The 16,240-nt window shown below is 53.1% G+C and overlaps 1 protein-coding gene across 2 annotated transcripts; it reads left to right on the top strand.

Annotated features, from left to right (window-relative positions):
- The first annotated feature begins 202 nt into the window (after positions 1-202).
- Positions 203-15,001, top strand: MB (myoglobin). Of its 2 annotated transcripts, none has more exons than XM_032646419.1 (4): positions 203-293; positions 5,175-5,277; positions 10,580-10,802; positions 14,309-15,001. In XM_032646419.1, the coding sequence occupies exons 2-4, from the start codon at positions 5,183-5,185 to the stop codon at positions 14,453-14,455; spliced, it is 465 nt and encodes a 154-aa protein (XP_032502310.1). In that variant the 5' UTR covers positions 203-293; positions 5,175-5,182; the 3' UTR covers positions 14,456-15,001. The 2 variants fall into 2 exon arrangements, with proteins under 2 accessions (XP_032502310.1, XP_032502311.1); XM_032646420.1 differs by lacking the exon at positions 203-293 and adding an exon at positions 4,932-5,079.
- Positions 15,002-16,240: the final 1,239 nt, after the last annotated feature.

Below are 16,240 nucleotides of genomic sequence, written 5' to 3' on the forward strand. Positions count from 1 at the left end.
GGTGGGGCTGGAGAAGTGATTCCAAGCCTCAGAGGCCGGGGAGCGGGGGAGGGGAAGGGAGGCTGGTGCCCCTGGGCCACACCTGTTGACGGGAATATTGGGATCTTGGTGTCCCTGAGAGCCCTCGTCCAATAAGCCCCTCTGGGCCTCCAGGGAGAGGAGGAGCCTTGCCATATAAACTGTATTTTTAGCTCCCCGTGAGGCTTCCCAGCTGCTGTGACACCTCTCCCCGCCCCCAGCCCACTGCTTGGCTGGAGGCTCCAGGAGGACAGCTGGGCAGAAGGGGAGACATGGTCAGTACAATGGCTGCTGGGGGCTGGGGGAAGCGGGCAGTGAGCCCAAGTAGATTCTGGGGACCAGCTTGGGGGTCCTACTGCTCCGTCGATGACCTTAGCAGGTCCTGCAGGCTCCAGGCCGCAGCCCTGCTCTGAGTCAGGCCTGGCACTGGTCCAGGAGGCAGACTCTTCCAGGAAAGAGCAAGCTGAGGTGGGGGGGGGCGGATAGGGCGGTGGGTAGGGGTGGTGGTGTGGGGGAGGGAGGCACTGCCCAGGCTGACCTCCAAAGGGGCAGCTCCTGGGAGGAGGAGGAAGGAGGGTGGCCAAGGCTGAGGGGACCTGCAGCTTTGAAGACCCAAAATGCTCTTTCTTTCCATTTTTGGTCCTTACGGTGGAGCCTTAAAGTGTAACACCCCCCAACCCCCGATTCACTGGAGGGAGTTGTTGGCTGCATAAGGGCTCACAAATTCTCAGGTCACCCAGACTGAACTTGTGACCTTTGAAAAAGAGGGCCTGGTGCTCAGTCACCTGGGGACTCAAACCCGTGCAGAGGGGCAATGGAAGCCCCTTGCTAGAGAGTTCTCTCTGTGTATGTGAGCGACGAGAGGTGAGAGTCGCCAGATACTGAACATGCAGAAGGGGCCTTTTCCCACCAAACAGGCTCGTGGCTGACCTTGCCAGCCAAGGGTGCTCAGTGAAAGCCCTGGGATGTGTGGTCTGGACAGGAAAAGTCTGAGGTGAGCCTGAAGCTTCCCTCGACTGTTCCTCCCCATCCCGAAGGAGCACCAGAGCCAGGACAAGGGACTGAGCGTGACAGGAAGGCATATTTCAGTCTGATATAAAGAAGCCTCTTTAGGGCTTCCCTGGTGGCGCAGTGGTTGAGAGTCCGCCTGCCGATGCAGGGGACGCGGGTTCGCGCCCCGGTCCAGGAAGATCCCACGTGCCGCGGAGTGGCTGCGCCCGTGAGCCATGGCCGCTGGGCCTGCGCGTCCGGAGCCTGTGCTCCGCAAGGGAGAGGCCACAGCAGTGAGAGGCCCGCGCACAGCAAAAAAAAAAAAAAAAGAAGCCTCTTTAAAGCTTTAGGTAGTGAGCTCACTGCTCTTAGGAGTATTCAAGCAGATGCTAGATGATGATCTGTAGGGAGAATTCCTGCATTTAGTGGGAACTTGGACAGGACACTATTAAAGGCCTCTGTTAGCTCCAAGATCCCGTGGCCCTATCATTCTAGATTTCTCTTTCTCTAGCTTTCTGACTCTGGAACCTAGAATCTAAGTGTTCAGAGTGGTGAAAGTTGAAAACTTCGGCCCTCTAGAATTGTAACTCTGGAATCTCAAGTGTCCAGAATTTGAAGACTTGAGGATGAGTCTACAAGGCTCAGATTTTCCCATTCATAGGATTCTGTGATATGAAAGGGAAAAAGAGGAGGGGGCAGGTGTCACTTGGTGCGATCCAGTCCTGCCCCACTGGGTGTCAGACTAACCCACCTGTGTGTGTGCACGCCTGTGCACATGTACGTGACGGGAGTGTGTAAGGCTGCAGAAAGTTTTGTACCCACAGACAGCCTGGCTTTCCTATCCTGTGACTTTCCAGTTTCCCTGGCCCGGCAGTTTGAAGGTTGTCACAGGGATAATTATAGCTCCTAAACAAAGCTGGCGACAGCAGGTAGCCATAGCAAACTCCTAGGTACCACCAGTTCTGTTGTAGAGATGTGTAAGTACAAACAAATGTTGGTTCCTTCCTATTAACTTAAAAGGTAAAACTTGAAAAGGTTCATCAACTTCAAAGCCACAGGTTTCCATGAACTTGCCAGTTAATGGGGGCGCCTACCAAGGAGGTGACAGCTTCATATTAAACACTCGGGCATATTAAGTACTCGGGCAGTTTCCAGACAACTCGGGAGGCTGGAGACGGGCCGAGGGCTGTGGATTCCAGCTCTGCCATTCACCAGCCTCGGGTGGGTGCATAACGTCTCCAGGCCTTCGTTTCTGTATAGCCAGGTGGGATAATGATTGACCCTGCCCTGCCAGCCCCTCGGGGATGCTCCGAGGTTCTCAAGAGAGCACCGGCCAGAGGGTGTTTGAAAACAGCACTGCCAGGGCTGAGGACGTAAATCAGAAGCTAGCGATGCTCATTCTCTTAGGGGTGTCACCGATGGGCCCCAAGTGGCCAGCCCAGGCCAGGGGCAATGTGCTGCCTCTCTTCCTTCTGCCCTCCCCTCCCATGCTGCTGGGCTCACCCTCCAGCAAGGGGCCAGAAGTAGGAGCTGAGCCCTCAGCAGTATCTCTGAGTTGCCTTTTCCTTTGATCCTGGGCCTGGCACAGAGTAGGCCCTCCATACCAGGCCGGTGAATGAACAAATGAACGAACACTAGCCCCCCAGAAAACCCCTATGGCATTTTAGCTGCTCATCTTGCTGCTGAACCTTTCACTGTGAAGGCTTCACGGCCCCTGAGGCTCACCAGCTCGGTGTCCTGGGTTAACACGGGGCCTCAGTGTGGCGCATTGTCAGGAAGGGGCCTGTGTGCCTCTGGCCCTTTTGGTTGTTAGGAATCAGCTGACTCGGTAAATAAACTGGTCCCACTCAAGGATACACAAGGGGTCACACAGGAGTGGCAGCTGATGGTAATCCTCAAACTGCACTTGGAGTGAGCTTTTCAGCGGTAAGAATGGAGAACCAAGGCTGCACAGGGGTCTTACCCAAGTTTGGGGGTCTTACCCAGTGTTGGCCATGAAACCCTCTTTGACCCTGCATTTCCTACCACCTAGCCAATTCTCGCCAGGGATCTGACTGCTGTAGTTAATAGACATTGGCTGTTTGGCGGAACCCTGCCATTGACTGCCTCGGGTTAGGTCCCAGTCCTGGTCCAATCCGCTGTGCCTAGCAACAGGCTTGGAGAGCGGACATGACTGCGGGCGCTGGGGCAGGGCAGTTATCTTTAGAAAGGGCTGCATACGTGGGGCAGCCATAACTGACATGTCCAGTACAGACCCAGGATGGCCAGGACACCTCTTATCCTTTCTGAGCCTTGTGGTCCACGGCTGTGAAATGGGGTGATGCTTGCTACCTCGCAGGGTCATTGGGAAGATTAGATATAATCCTGCCCAAGGAGGCACTTTGTAAGCTGTAACGTTCTGTGTAAACCTTGATCATAGCACTAAATAAACTGTACTGTAATTTTGTTCCTCTTACTTATCTCCCCTAGGAGACTGAGTTTCTTGTTCCTTTTACTTATCTCCCCTAGGAGACTTTCTTGAACATCAGGATGTGTTTTAGCTGGTTTTGTGTCCTCAGCATGTAGCACAGTTTCTGACACACAGTAGGTACTCTATAACTGTGTGTTGGATAGATGGAGGAATGATGATGGATGGATGGATGGATGGACAGATGATGGTTGGGTAGGTGGATGGATGGGTGATGGATGATGGGTGGGTGGATGAATGGATGATGGATGGATGGATGGATGATGGATGGATATAAAATAAAGGCCCATCATCCTCCACTTGCCTTCCTTGCAAGGCCAGCCATCTTTTTATTCAATGAACATTTATTCAGTTCAAATGTGGTACACAGCGCTGTGCAAGGTCCAAGAAATACACAGATGAATAAAACAAAGCCCCTGACCATGTGAAAATCAAAGTAGGGTGTTCAGGAGCATGGATTTGGGGGCCTGAACTCCTGGGATCAAATCCCAACTCTTCCAACAACTAGCTGTGCGACCATGGCAGATTTCCCTAACTTCCCTCCATGAGATGGTGGTAATGTCCATATTTATCATATAGGGCTGTTGGGGGCCTAAACGAGTTACCGAATGTAAAGTGCTTGGAATAGGGCCTGGCACCCAGCAAAGTCTCTGTGAGTATCGGCTGCTTTGATACTAATGGAGGGGCCAGCATGGAAACAAAGAAATACGATGCAACGGGTGAGGAGTACAGCAGGAGCACACATAGATCAGTGGAAAGGGCGAGCAGTGAAGTGGACCTTGAGGGGTGTATCCAGAGAAACTTTTTTTTTGCGGTACGCAGGCCTCTCACTGCTGTGGCCTCTCCCATCGTGGAGCACAGGCTCCGGACGCACAGGCTCAGCGGCCACGGCTCACGGGCCCAGCCTTTCCGCGGCATGTGGGATCTTCCCGGACCGGGGCACGAACCCGTGTCCCCTGCATCGGCAGGTGGACCCCCAACCACTGTGCCACCAGGGAAGCCCCAGAGAAACTTTTCAGAGAGAAATATGTGAGCAAGACCGTGAAGCCAGGAGTTTTCTGGGTGGAGTGGGAAAATGCAGACTCCAAGAGGTTATGGATCTGCCTGGGTCCACCCAGCTATAAGCAAGGAAACCATCTAGCCCCTTCCCACCACCCTGATGGGTGAGGGCATTCTGGCAAAGTGGGCAGAAGGTGGACAAAGCGACTGCTAAGGGCCAGGACAGTCCCGGGGCCAGCCAGGGTGACGGCTGCCCTGGCTAATAAACATGACAGGTCCTCTTGGGATGGCTGACAGCAGGGGGAGTTGGGTTTCAGGCCATTGGCATCAGCCTTGGTCATGCCCTTTCTGTTGGCCTCCGAGAGTCCAGAGAGTGACCCAACCTCCTCCCCACTCTTTCCACACACACAGCCCCTCCCCGCCCAAACCTGAGGCCTGAGTTGTCCTACCACCCCCCAATGGCACATGCCTCAAAATAGCTTCCATGTGAGGGCTAGAGAAATGAAAAGATTAGACCCCTGCATGAAAGGGGGGGTTTGCAAGGACGGGGGGGGGGGGAGAGAGTGAGCGAGGTGTCAAGTGATCTCTGTCAAGCATCCGGGAAGGTATAAAATCCCTTTAGGGTCGGGCAGCCTCAAACCCCAGCGGTCGGAGCCAGGATACCCAGTCAGCCTACCCTTGCTCTTCTTCTCTTCTTCAGACTGTGCCATGGGGCTCAGCGAAGGAGAATGGCAGCTGGTACTGAATGTCTGGGGGAAGGTGGAGGCTGATCTCGCAGGCCACGGGCAGGACGTCCTCATCAGGTAAAAGGAAGAAACCCCATTGCCCCTATCCCCTACTTCCCTCCCAAAGATCAAGAATGTTCGCCTGCAAGGTGGAACGGTTGCCCGGGGTTGACCAGCTGGCTGCGTTAGTTGACTTTGTTAAAATTCTTATTTGGTTCTCCTTTGCTTTTATGTGTCAGAGATTGGAGTCAGGAAAGGAAAGGGGATCCATCTCACACCTATGCTAGCAGCTGGAAGGAGCTTGACAATCAAATCCTGGATGCCTAGAGCCCACTAAGTGGTATCCTAGAATTATAGACAGAATTAACAAGAAAAATCTGAGAGATCTGTCTCACCTCACCTAGTGGATGAGGACAAAAAGGACCTGAGAAGGGAAGGATGACCCCAGAGTCACAAGTCCATTAAAGTCTATAAAATGTCAAGGCTAAGACATGGCTTTCAACATGAGGTATGTAGTTCTAGAGCTGGCTCTGCCACCGAGAAGCTGTGTGACCTTTAAGAAGGTACACAACTTCTCTGAGCCTCAATTTCTTCTCCTATAAAATGGGTGGGGGCTTCCCCGGTGGCACAGTGGTTGAGAGTCCGCCTGCCGTTGCAGGGGACACGGGTTCGTGCCCCGGTCCGGGAAGATCCCACATGCCGCGGAGCGGCTGGGCCCGTGAGCCATGGCCCCTGAGCCTGCGCATCCAGAGTCTGTGCTCCGCAATGGCAGAGGCCACAACAGTGAGAGGCCCGCCTACTGCAAAATAAATAAATAAAATGGGTGGAAATCCTAATATATACGTTATAGAGTGGAAATAAGAATGAAATAAGATGATGCCTGTAGGGGGCGCAGCCTAATTCCCGGCATAGAGTGAGCCCCAGAAGATGTTAGTAACTATTATAGACAAAGCTTAGACTTGGGCCCTTTAAAGAATCATAATTAGTAAACAGAAGACAGAGACCCATTAGTGACTTTTGATGTTGAGTATGTCTTCAATTTGAGGGCTCAGGTTAGTCTCCAGGCACATCTTGCCTTCTGTAGCAAGGGCTTCCTGAATAAACAAACAACCCCCCCCCCAACAAACTTCTGAGATTTTTAAGTAGAAAATGGCTCGTGGCTTGTAAATAGAATCTCATGTCCCAGTTGCCTTCCTCCCCAAATGGTGATGGGCTCTCCCCTCCTGGCCCTTTCTCATGCTCTGGGCAGCACAGGTCAAAAGCCTAATGGGATGTAGGTACATCAGTATTTCTGCATGTGGGAGAAGGTGGGCCCCAGTTACCACCAGTGAACAGATTGTCTTTCACACTTTAATTTACAGAAGAATTTCTCCTTGTTTATGAGCCAGAGTAGATTATCCTCTCCCACTTAGTTGCCCTTTCAGCCTCCCTCAGGTTTCACCCATCTCCAGCTCCCAAATCTGGGGAGAATGCCCAGTCCTATAAGCCCTGTTATCTGGAGTTTGAGCCCTTAATGGTCCATGCCAGAAACACTTGAGAGAGGACAGTCAAGTTCTCTGTTGAATCTAACTGGCATCTTGGGGTGTTCCTTTATGTCTTTCTCCTCTTGTGTCTCTGTCGGTTGGCTCCTTGGGCTGCAACAGGTCCTGCCTGATTGGACAAAAGTCTCCCCCAAAGTTGACATCAACTCCTCAGCCATCCATTTGCTGTGTGACCTTGGACAAGTCACTAGTCCTCTCTGGGTCCCATTTCCCTATTTGCTGAGAGGAGGGATTGCCTGCCACTGTCTCTGAGATCCCTGCCTGCTCTCATGCCCTGGCATTCTCTGAGTCCATGATCCTACCTTACTTTTGGAGAGGAGGCCGGGTAGCTGGGGTGGGAGACCATTTTGCTGAGCAAGAGTCTTTCCCAGGTGATCTGGGGGCTGCCAGCCCTAAGTCAGTGACTTGGATGTCTTGAAGGAGACTTGGGGTATTGAGTCACGGGGAAACATCTCCTCCTTTCCCAGGGTGGATCAGAGAGAACTGCCTGGGGCCAGGTGCCAGGGACGAGACATGACGCTGGAGACTGCTGGCCCCTGGCAGGCCCCAGAGAGCCCAACAGCCCGTCACGTCTTAGGCTGTAGGACATGCAGAAACCACGCCAACTGGTTCTGCCCTCTTAGTGTTTGGGATATGGAGACAAGGAGACGGGGCTGCTAACTCCTAGGGCTGAAAGTGCCCCTTTAAGATCTGACCTTTTGGTTCTGTTCCAGATGCTGAACCTGGGCTTTCTTACTCATCTAGAAAAGGTCATTTCTCCCACTCCTCTGATTATAAAAGAGGGCAAGTTCTGTTCAGCTGAGTCTGTTAATAAAACACTGAGGGCTTCACTGCAAGTATGTGACCATTATGTTCTAGGACATAATAGCTGGCAGGTCAGTTGGAGAGTCTGGCTCCAGGAAAGGGGGGCTTCGGGAGGGTGGAGGCTGCTGAGAGGGCTTCAGGCCCCTGCCTTTCCTTCCGTTCCCCAAATCTTCTCTGCTTTACTTATTTTTGCATTTGAACAAAGGATTTTGAGGCCATGGAAAGTTTGAAAGCCACTGCTGGTGGCCAATACGTTTCATGTCGCTGGGAGGAGACACGGCCCAAGAGTCCCAGCCAACCAATGGCCGCTACAGACAGGACCAAAAATTCCCAATCCTAACGATGGTGATGATGATGGAGGAAAGGATGGTAATGGTGACCACGGTGCTAGAGGTGGTAAAGAGGACAGCAAATATTTATATATATATACAGTACGCAGTGATTGCTAGGCCCTGTGTTAAGTGTTTCACATATATATACTCACTTAAGCCTCACAGCAACCTTATGAGGTAGATATTATTATGATCACTACATTTAACAGAGAGGTTAAGTAACTTGCCCAAAGTCCCACAGCTGGAGCTCAAATCCAGCCAACTTGGATCAGTGCGCCTGCTCTCGACCCCTATGCTACATCGTGTCACAGTCTTGACACACTGGAGATGAATTCCCATCCTCATCTGGTTCTTGGGTTCTAGAGCACAGAAGGATTTGTGCAGGCCTGGGAGAGTCCTAGGTCTTCCGTGTGGGTGTCTGATTGGGCCTCAGCTCAGAGAACAGCTGGGAGATGGCCTCCTTTCCCTCTGACTTGCCAGCAGGCCTGTGATAAACTAGGCAGGTTGATGATAGGATCGAGGATGAAAACACAAGGCAAGTGAGCCCTTCTGAAATGCTGGAGAAAAGCCCTCCACCCATGTCTACAGGGCGAGGGCCTGCCATCTGCTCATTTTCTGGGCAATTGCTGTCACAAACGTCCAGGTATGGCCTCCTGTGGCTGCCCTGGCGGCTCCCAGCTGCAGGACTTGAGGCCAAGGGGGGGAGGCGACTGTGTGGTGCCAGGATGATCTGGTGGGCACTCCTGAGCCCAATTTTTCTGCCCTGTTTAAAGCAAACCCGGCTCTCTCTCTGGCTGGCAGGTGCTGAGAGTGGAGGGTGAGGTGGAGGTCAAGCCTTAGAACTTGGAGGCTGAGAAATCAGCTAGACCAACCCTTTTGGTTTACAGATAGTCACGCCAAGACCCAGAGAAACCGAGTGACTTCTTCAAGGTCACACAGCACATCGGAGGCAGAGCTGGGGCCAGAGCTCAGCTTCCATAATTCTCAATGCCGAAGTCTTTCTCCCAGACATCCAGGGAACTCCCAAAATGTTTGAGATCCCTGGCCGCCTTGGGTCCCAGGTCCTTGGCCCTCTTCTGCCCCAGACAGTCTTCCTCCAGTGTCCCGACCTCAGGCCTTCGCCTGTGGGTTCTGGGTCTTGTATCTGTCAGGCAGGAGTTCAAGGATCATTGTCACCAGATAATAATAGTCAGGAGCCCAGGGACCCTTGCGTGAAAGGTGCCAGGGATGAGCTGTCAGTGATGTACAAGGTTTGGCTGGGGCCCTAGATGAAGTGGTGACATTGGGCATGGCTGTGGACAGCCCTGGGTGTTCTGGGGAAGCGGGAGGGATACGCCCCCTGGGAAAGGGAGCGCTTCCCGTCCGTGCTACGTCGTGCATGCATGTGTGTGTGTGTGCACGCACCTGTGAGTATGGGTGTGTGCCATGAGATACTTGTGCACTGGAGTGTGTTCACAGTTAGGCTTAAGCATGTCGCAAAACCAGGAAGCTACAAAAGAGGAACCTTTAAAAGAACTGAAGCCATTAGACAGGAGAAGGGGGAGTCAGGGCAGACAGGGTCACTCCTGCAGAGGTTTCAGGGTGCGACACAAAGGAGAGAGCATGAGTTATGGAAGCATTCATGCGGGTTTGTGTCTGGGCTCTGCCACTGACCAGACACGTGACCCTGGGCAACTCACCTACCTCTGTGGTCTTCCGTTTGCCTATGAGTGAAATGGGGAAAATCACTCCCGCCCAGGTGGCAGGTATGACTCCCTTTAACTAACCTCCACCTTTCCTCAGCAGGAAAGACTGAGGTCCAAGGTGACAGGTGGCTGCTCAGATCACTGTAGCCAGCTCACTGGGACCCTGGCAGGAGCGGGGACCTGGTCTTTAGCGGTGGCTCCCACCAGGGACCCTCACCGTCGGTACTTTGAGGGGCCAGGGTGGTGCAAGGAGTCAGAGCAAAATAAGCAAGAGCCTTCTAAGGTTTCTGAGCTCAGACTGGAACGGCTCTCACAGGTAGCAGTGAGTCTCCTGGAGCCAGAAGTATTTAAGTAGTCAAAGGGCGATCCCCAGGCAGGAAGCTGCAGAGATGGTCCCCTGCATGGGCTACTTTCTGAGTCACTCAGACCTGATTTCAGTCTGGCTCTTCGGCACCCCGGCCGTGTAACATTGAGCTAGGACTTCACACTTCTTAGCCTCTGTTCTCTCATCTGTAAAGTGGGAATAATATATCCCTAAGCGGAAGCGCAGGTGCAGAGCCTAGCACGGGCCTGGCACACAGTGGGTGCTCAGCAAATCCAGGTCCTTTGGCCCCAGTGCTCCCCCTTTTCCCTGCTCCACTGTGATGCCATTTAGTCATCTATGCTCCCAACAGCTTAGAGGAAATGGGGGTGAAGCCGGGTGCAACGCAGAGATGTCTTTCTTTCCTGCCTTTCACTGTAACAATGAAGAAGGAGAAGATGATGATAAAAATATTTAATAATAGGAAGCATTTATACACTTCTTGTGTGGCCCTCAGCATATACTATCTCATTTAATCCTCACGCTTCTATAGGGAGGGACTTGTTATCTCCATTCCTTGGATGAGACTGAGGCACAGAGAGGTGAAGTGAGTTACCCAAGGTCACACAGCTGGGAACTGGGAGAGCGTGGGCTTGAACTCAGGTCTGGCCACCTCCAGACCCCTGCATCTGACTCCAGCCCTCCGTGTGCCCACAGGCTCTTTAAGGGTCATCCTGAGACCCTGGAGAAATTTGACAAGTTCAAGCACCTGAAGACAGAGGCTGAGATGAAGGCCTCGGAGGATCTGAAGAAGCATGGCAACACCGTGCTCACCGCCCTGGGGGGCATCCTCAAGAAGAAGGGACATCATGACGCAGAGCTGAAGCCCCTGGCCCAGTCGCATGCCACCAAGCACAAGATTCCCATCAAGTACCTGGAGGTGGGTGGCGGGGACGGGGGCGGCTGGGAGGATGGAAGGAGAGGCCTCAAGGGCATGAGGTTTGGGTTCAAGTCCCAGCTCAGCCAGTAACTTGCTGGGTGACCTATGTCGTTCCTCTTTGTTCCCCCGTTTCCTCATCTGTAAAGTGGGCTGCCACCCACTTTACCTTCCTCCTGGGTCATTGAGAGTCAACATATTTCTCCCTCAAATTAGTATCTTGTTACCAAGGAGGAAGTGGATATGGGATGCACAGCTTGCACTGTCTCCACAGGTAGGTACCATTATCACACCCACTCGACAGATGAGGAGACTGAGGCACAGAAAGGTTAAGTAGCTTGTCCCTGGTCACAGAAGCAGCAAGTGGCAGAACCAGGATTCAGACTAGGTCTCTATTCCTCCAGGACCCCAGCTCCCAACCCCTGTGACACTGGGAGTCGGAGACATACAGGTCTCGTTGGCAGGAGTTCAGCAACTGGGGCTCAATTCCGGGTGGGAATTATTAGTTCCTACATCTTTACAGATGAAGAGAGAAAGCCTCAGGTGTCAGAGGCATAAGCAGTTGGTTTGAACACCCTGTGATGGGCTGAGAAGTTGGGTGGGCTGGGGAGAGCCTGAGCTTCGAGTCCTATGTCTAGACCCAGTGGGAGGAGGGGATGTGGCAAGAGGGAGCAGTAGGGTTCTGGGGGATAGAGGATCCTGTGGATATCACCCCTGGGGATGGGAGCAGCAGGCAGGTTGGTGCAGCAGGGAAGGTAAGGATAATTATGATAGCCCCCAGTTAGGATGGGCCATGATAAGCTATTTGCCTGGGTCACTGCACGGAATTCTCACGATTTCCCCATGAACTTAGGAATTGCATTCAGTGTTTTCTTCCCCTCTCACATAAAAGAAGTTCAGAGGTAGGGAGCGCAGAGCTGGTATGGGAGCCCCACAGTCACCAGGGATGCAGGTTCTTTCTGTGTTGCCATCCTTGGCATGTGGTGTCCACCCTCAAAGTTGACTTGTGGTCCAAGATAGCTGCTGGAGCTCCAGCCGTCTAGCCCATATTCCAAACAGAGCAAGAGGAAGAAGGAAGTCTCTCTTTTAAGGAGCCCTGGAAATCTCATCCAACAATGTTTTTTACATTTCATTGGCCAGAAGTTAGTTACAAGACCACATCTATATGCATGGCAAGCTGGGAAATGTAGCCTATTACCACTCCAAATACAACTAGTGTTCTCTTACAAGGAAGAAGGAGAAAATGGACATTGGGCAGGCAGTTAGCATTCTCTTCCCCAGGTAGGTACTCTTCTCACCCCCATTTTACTGATTTGGAAACTGAAGTCTCAGAGAGGTTAAGTAGCTTGCCCCAGGTCACCCAGCTTATAAGTCAGGAGGTACAATCTGATCTATGGTACTCTAGAGCACAAGCTCTTAATCCCTTGTGGCACAGCATCTCCCACGAACAACCACCACCACCATCCTCTTCAGCCTCACCACCCCGCACCCCTACCTGCTCCCCCAAGTCACACACAAACAATCCTGCCTGCCCATCTCAGCACCCCAGACATGAGGAGCAGGTCCTGCCTCTGAGATTCTGCATGAGCCGTGGTCCCTGCCCTCCCCGTCTTCTCTTGGCAAATCCCTGTTCATCCTCCGAGGCCCAGCTCGGAAGCCACCGCCTCTGTTCTGGCCCCTGAGGCAGTCAGCTGCTCCATCTGCCAGCCCTCCACTGCGAAGGCATTTATCCTCACCGAAGGCATTTATCCTCACCGCTGCCATGGCGCCTGCCCGGTTGTATTGTAATTTGTCTCTTTACCCAGCTGTCTCCTGGCTGGGACACGAGCTCCTCAAGGGCAGACCCTGGCTCCTCCTCTGTCTGAGCCCCAGTGGCATGTGGAGGTGTTCACAACATGACTCGAATGATGGATCCCCTCTCTAGGGATGAGCAGACCGGCTCAGAGAGGGAAAATGACAGAGCCAAGGTAACACTACCAGCTAGCAGACTAGAACCCAGGTCTACTTAAAACAGGTTTAATTTACTGCAGAATCCCTGCAAAAGAATCAAGACAGAGCCCCACGTCTACTCTTTCCCTCACTATGGAACCTTCGTCTGTGTTCTTCATAAGAAATTTCTCCTTCTCACCTGTGAGTGAGGGGGCACAGAGGGCGCTGGGTGCTAAAAGCAACTATCTTTACTCAACCTGCCAGCTGCCCCAGCCCACGATTTTCTACGTATTTGTGGCTCTGCCACTGACTCAGGAAAACTGAGTGGGGGGACCTAATGGGGTCACGAGCCCCTATGTTACAGGTGAGGTCACACATGGATGTCAGAGAGCCGGGCCTGGAACTTGGGTCTCTGAGTTCTCCATGGGCAGGGCTTGCTGACGTCAGTCACTCCCCCCACTTCGTTTTGTTGTGTTTATGACATTAAAAGGGAATTAAACACATGTCCACATCGATGCCCAGCAGCAGGTGTTTGTGGAGCTGTCCCTGTTTCTGAGCCAAGCAGGACTTACTAGATGTTGACATTTGTGCTTCTGAGGCTGCCCGCAGTACATGCTCCCCCCACCGCTCACCCAACCCCACCCTGCTTTTGGTCACTTGCACCCCGGGCGCCGGAGAAAATGGGCAAACCCAACCGTGGTGCCCTCTCTGTCTCTGTCCCTGGCTCTGGCTGTCATTTGTCCACGATCCCCTGGGTCCACTTGCTACATGACCTCAGTCTGGGCCTCTGTAAAATGACACCCTTTGACCACAGGCCCCGGTAGTGATTGGCATCAAATCTTTCTGAACCGTTGAAAAAGCACAGTAGCTTCTTACAGACACAAGATCTTTCAGTCCCTAAAGCAGCCCCGTGCTGTAGAGATGCCTGTGTCCATTTTCCGGGTAATGACCTTGTGGATGGGAAAGCAAAGAGTGAAGGTGAGGCTGGTGTAAGACACAGCTGGTCCTGGGGCTGAGTCGTAGGCCTGAACCCTTTCCTTTTCCCTTCTCTCCTTCCCTCCCACCTATACTTCTGAGTACCAGCTCTGTGCTTGGCACAGAAAACATGAAGTTCTGACCCCCTGCCCAAACCCCAAAAAGGCTATTTAAAGCAATCACGCAAAAATTAAATACACACAAATGGAAACAGTTTCTTTCTAGATTTTCGGAGTGCCAAATCCTGGATAAAACCATGGAGTAGGAGTATTTCCCTTCCTCTCCGAGGTTGGGTCCTCGAGCTGAGCACAGCTGAGGGTAGCTGGTGAGCCAGCCCACCTAGCCCCTTGACCGTGGTTCCATGGCCTGACCTTTCCTCATCTGTACCAAGATGGGCCTCCGTTTCCCCATCTGTAGCTATCTCACAGGGTTGTGGGGATTAAAGGAGTTAATCCATGGAGGCCGTTCAGCAGCATGCCTGATAGATAGTAAGTGCTCAATAAACGACCCTAGAATAAAGAGAAGATGGGTTCGGGCTGATTCCCATCTGGCCCCTGGCTTGTCCTGCCTGTGACCAGTACCCCCCTCTGCCCCTGTCCTTGCAGTTCATCTCGGAAGCCATCATCCATGTTCTGCACAGCAGGCATCCTGCGGAATTCGGTGCCGATGCCCAGGGAGCCATGAACAAGGCCCTGGAACTGTTCCGGAAGGACATCGCCACCAAGTACAAGGAGCTGGGCTTCCATGGCTAAGCCCCACCCCCCATGCCCCTCTCCCCACCCACCTGGTCAGGGAGGGAGGGGACTTAATCTTATGTAGCTGTAGTGCCTGCTTCTGAGTGAGTGCCTGCTTTGTTTGTGAGAGGCGGTGGGAGATGCGGAGGGGCTGGGGGCAGGGAGGGGGATGAGGGTTTGTTCAGGTGGTTTCACGTGCCTGGGGACCGGGCTTCCTGTGGAGGGTCGTCAGCTTGGTAACCAGGAGAAGCTTGGCTCTCCTCACTGTGGCCGGCAGAGTTTGGGTCCCACTCAACTCCCCTTTCACCTAAATCCCAACCCAATTCCTTCCAACCTCACCTTAAATCCCCAATCCAAACCGTCCACCTAAACTCCAGCCATAATTCTCTGATCCATCACCTCACCCCGTGAAGAAAGTAGAACGTCCCCTTGCACCGGGAAGGTCTGGGCTGGACTGGACAGCCACACCCAGCCCCTGGGGCACGTGGTATCTGGAACATAAGTGTGCCTTCTCAGGTGATGGAGTGACTCACCTGGCTTAATAAAAGACTCGCATGCCATAGACTCCGCCTGGTGTTTTTCATCCCCTGAAGCAAGTGAAGGCGGGGTTCAGAGGGAGAAAAGACCGTGATGGGATTGTGTGTGCAGGGAGCCTTATGGGGAGGAGGGAGGGAGGGAGGGAGGGAGAGGATGGGCAGGAGGCAGAGCCACCACTCAGTGGCAGGGACAGTGCTGGGCACTGGGAGATGGAGGGTAGAGCCTCGTCTGGTGGGGGCAGCAAGCAGTCGATCAGTGCCGGGAGCCCGGGGCTGCGTGAGCGCAGAGCAGAGGAGGCAGAATCAGGGGAAGGTGGTCACTGTGGTTACCACAATTTAGGTAATAAACTCAAGGATACTAGTTAGTAAGTGGCAGAGCTGGGTTTAATGTGTGGCCTGGAAGCTGGCAGGGACTCCAGCTGGGGAGACAGCTAGGCGGCCAGCCGCTGGCAGGCGCTGACCTTCTGGCCACAGAGAAAGGACAGACGCATGGGGAATAACTTACCGACACAGGCCAAGAGACACAATCCCTGTCTACAAAGGCCAACTGCATGGGCAGAATGTGTAAATTTCGCTCCAGGGACCCAGAATAAAACCTTGGTATGTGACCACGGCAGCCAGGAGGCCGACAGGAGCAGAGGCTACACACAGGGGTCTGGTGGTCTGGGTCATTGTGGGTACCCAAGCCGAGAGGGACTTGAAGAGCGCCCAAGATGCCCAAGTCCTCGGCGCCATACATCTCCAGGGGCTCCCAGGACAGGCAACCTAGTGCCCCCTGCCCTCAAGTGGCCAGACCCCTGTGATAAGCCCAACTTCCCTGCCCCAAACCTCAGACTACGCCAAGGTTCATGGCCACTGAACAGGCCAGAACCCATCTTCAGAAACAGACATGTCTCAAATCCTAACGGGCTCATTTATCAGGGTGCTGTAGCATTGGAGGACAGAGTTAAAGTCCCCCTCCTCCCGCTCTGCTCCAGGCTTTGGGAATTCTTATGCTGTCTGAGAAGTGGAGAGAGGAGGGGAGGGGAAAACAGGAGGAGGGGAGCTTTTGGATCTGGAGTCTGGAGAAAAATTCCATGCATTTATATAGTAACTCCATTGAATGCCCAGGCAAGGAACACTTCTGTATAGGATACGCGTGCAGGATCTAAAGTGGAATAATCTGGTCCCTGCCCTCAAGCAAATGATAATCTAGTCAGGGAGATGATGTGCTCTGATAATTAAGTCAGGGCAGAATAAAACTCAGGGTCTCAGAGAAGTACCAGGC

The sequence above is a fragment of the Phocoena sinus genome, chromosome 10 (assembly GCF_008692025.1).
Source record: "Phocoena sinus isolate mPhoSin1 chromosome 10, mPhoSin1.pri, whole genome shotgun sequence".
Lineage (NCBI taxonomy): Eukaryota > Metazoa > Chordata > Mammalia > Artiodactyla > Phocoenidae > Phocoena > Phocoena sinus.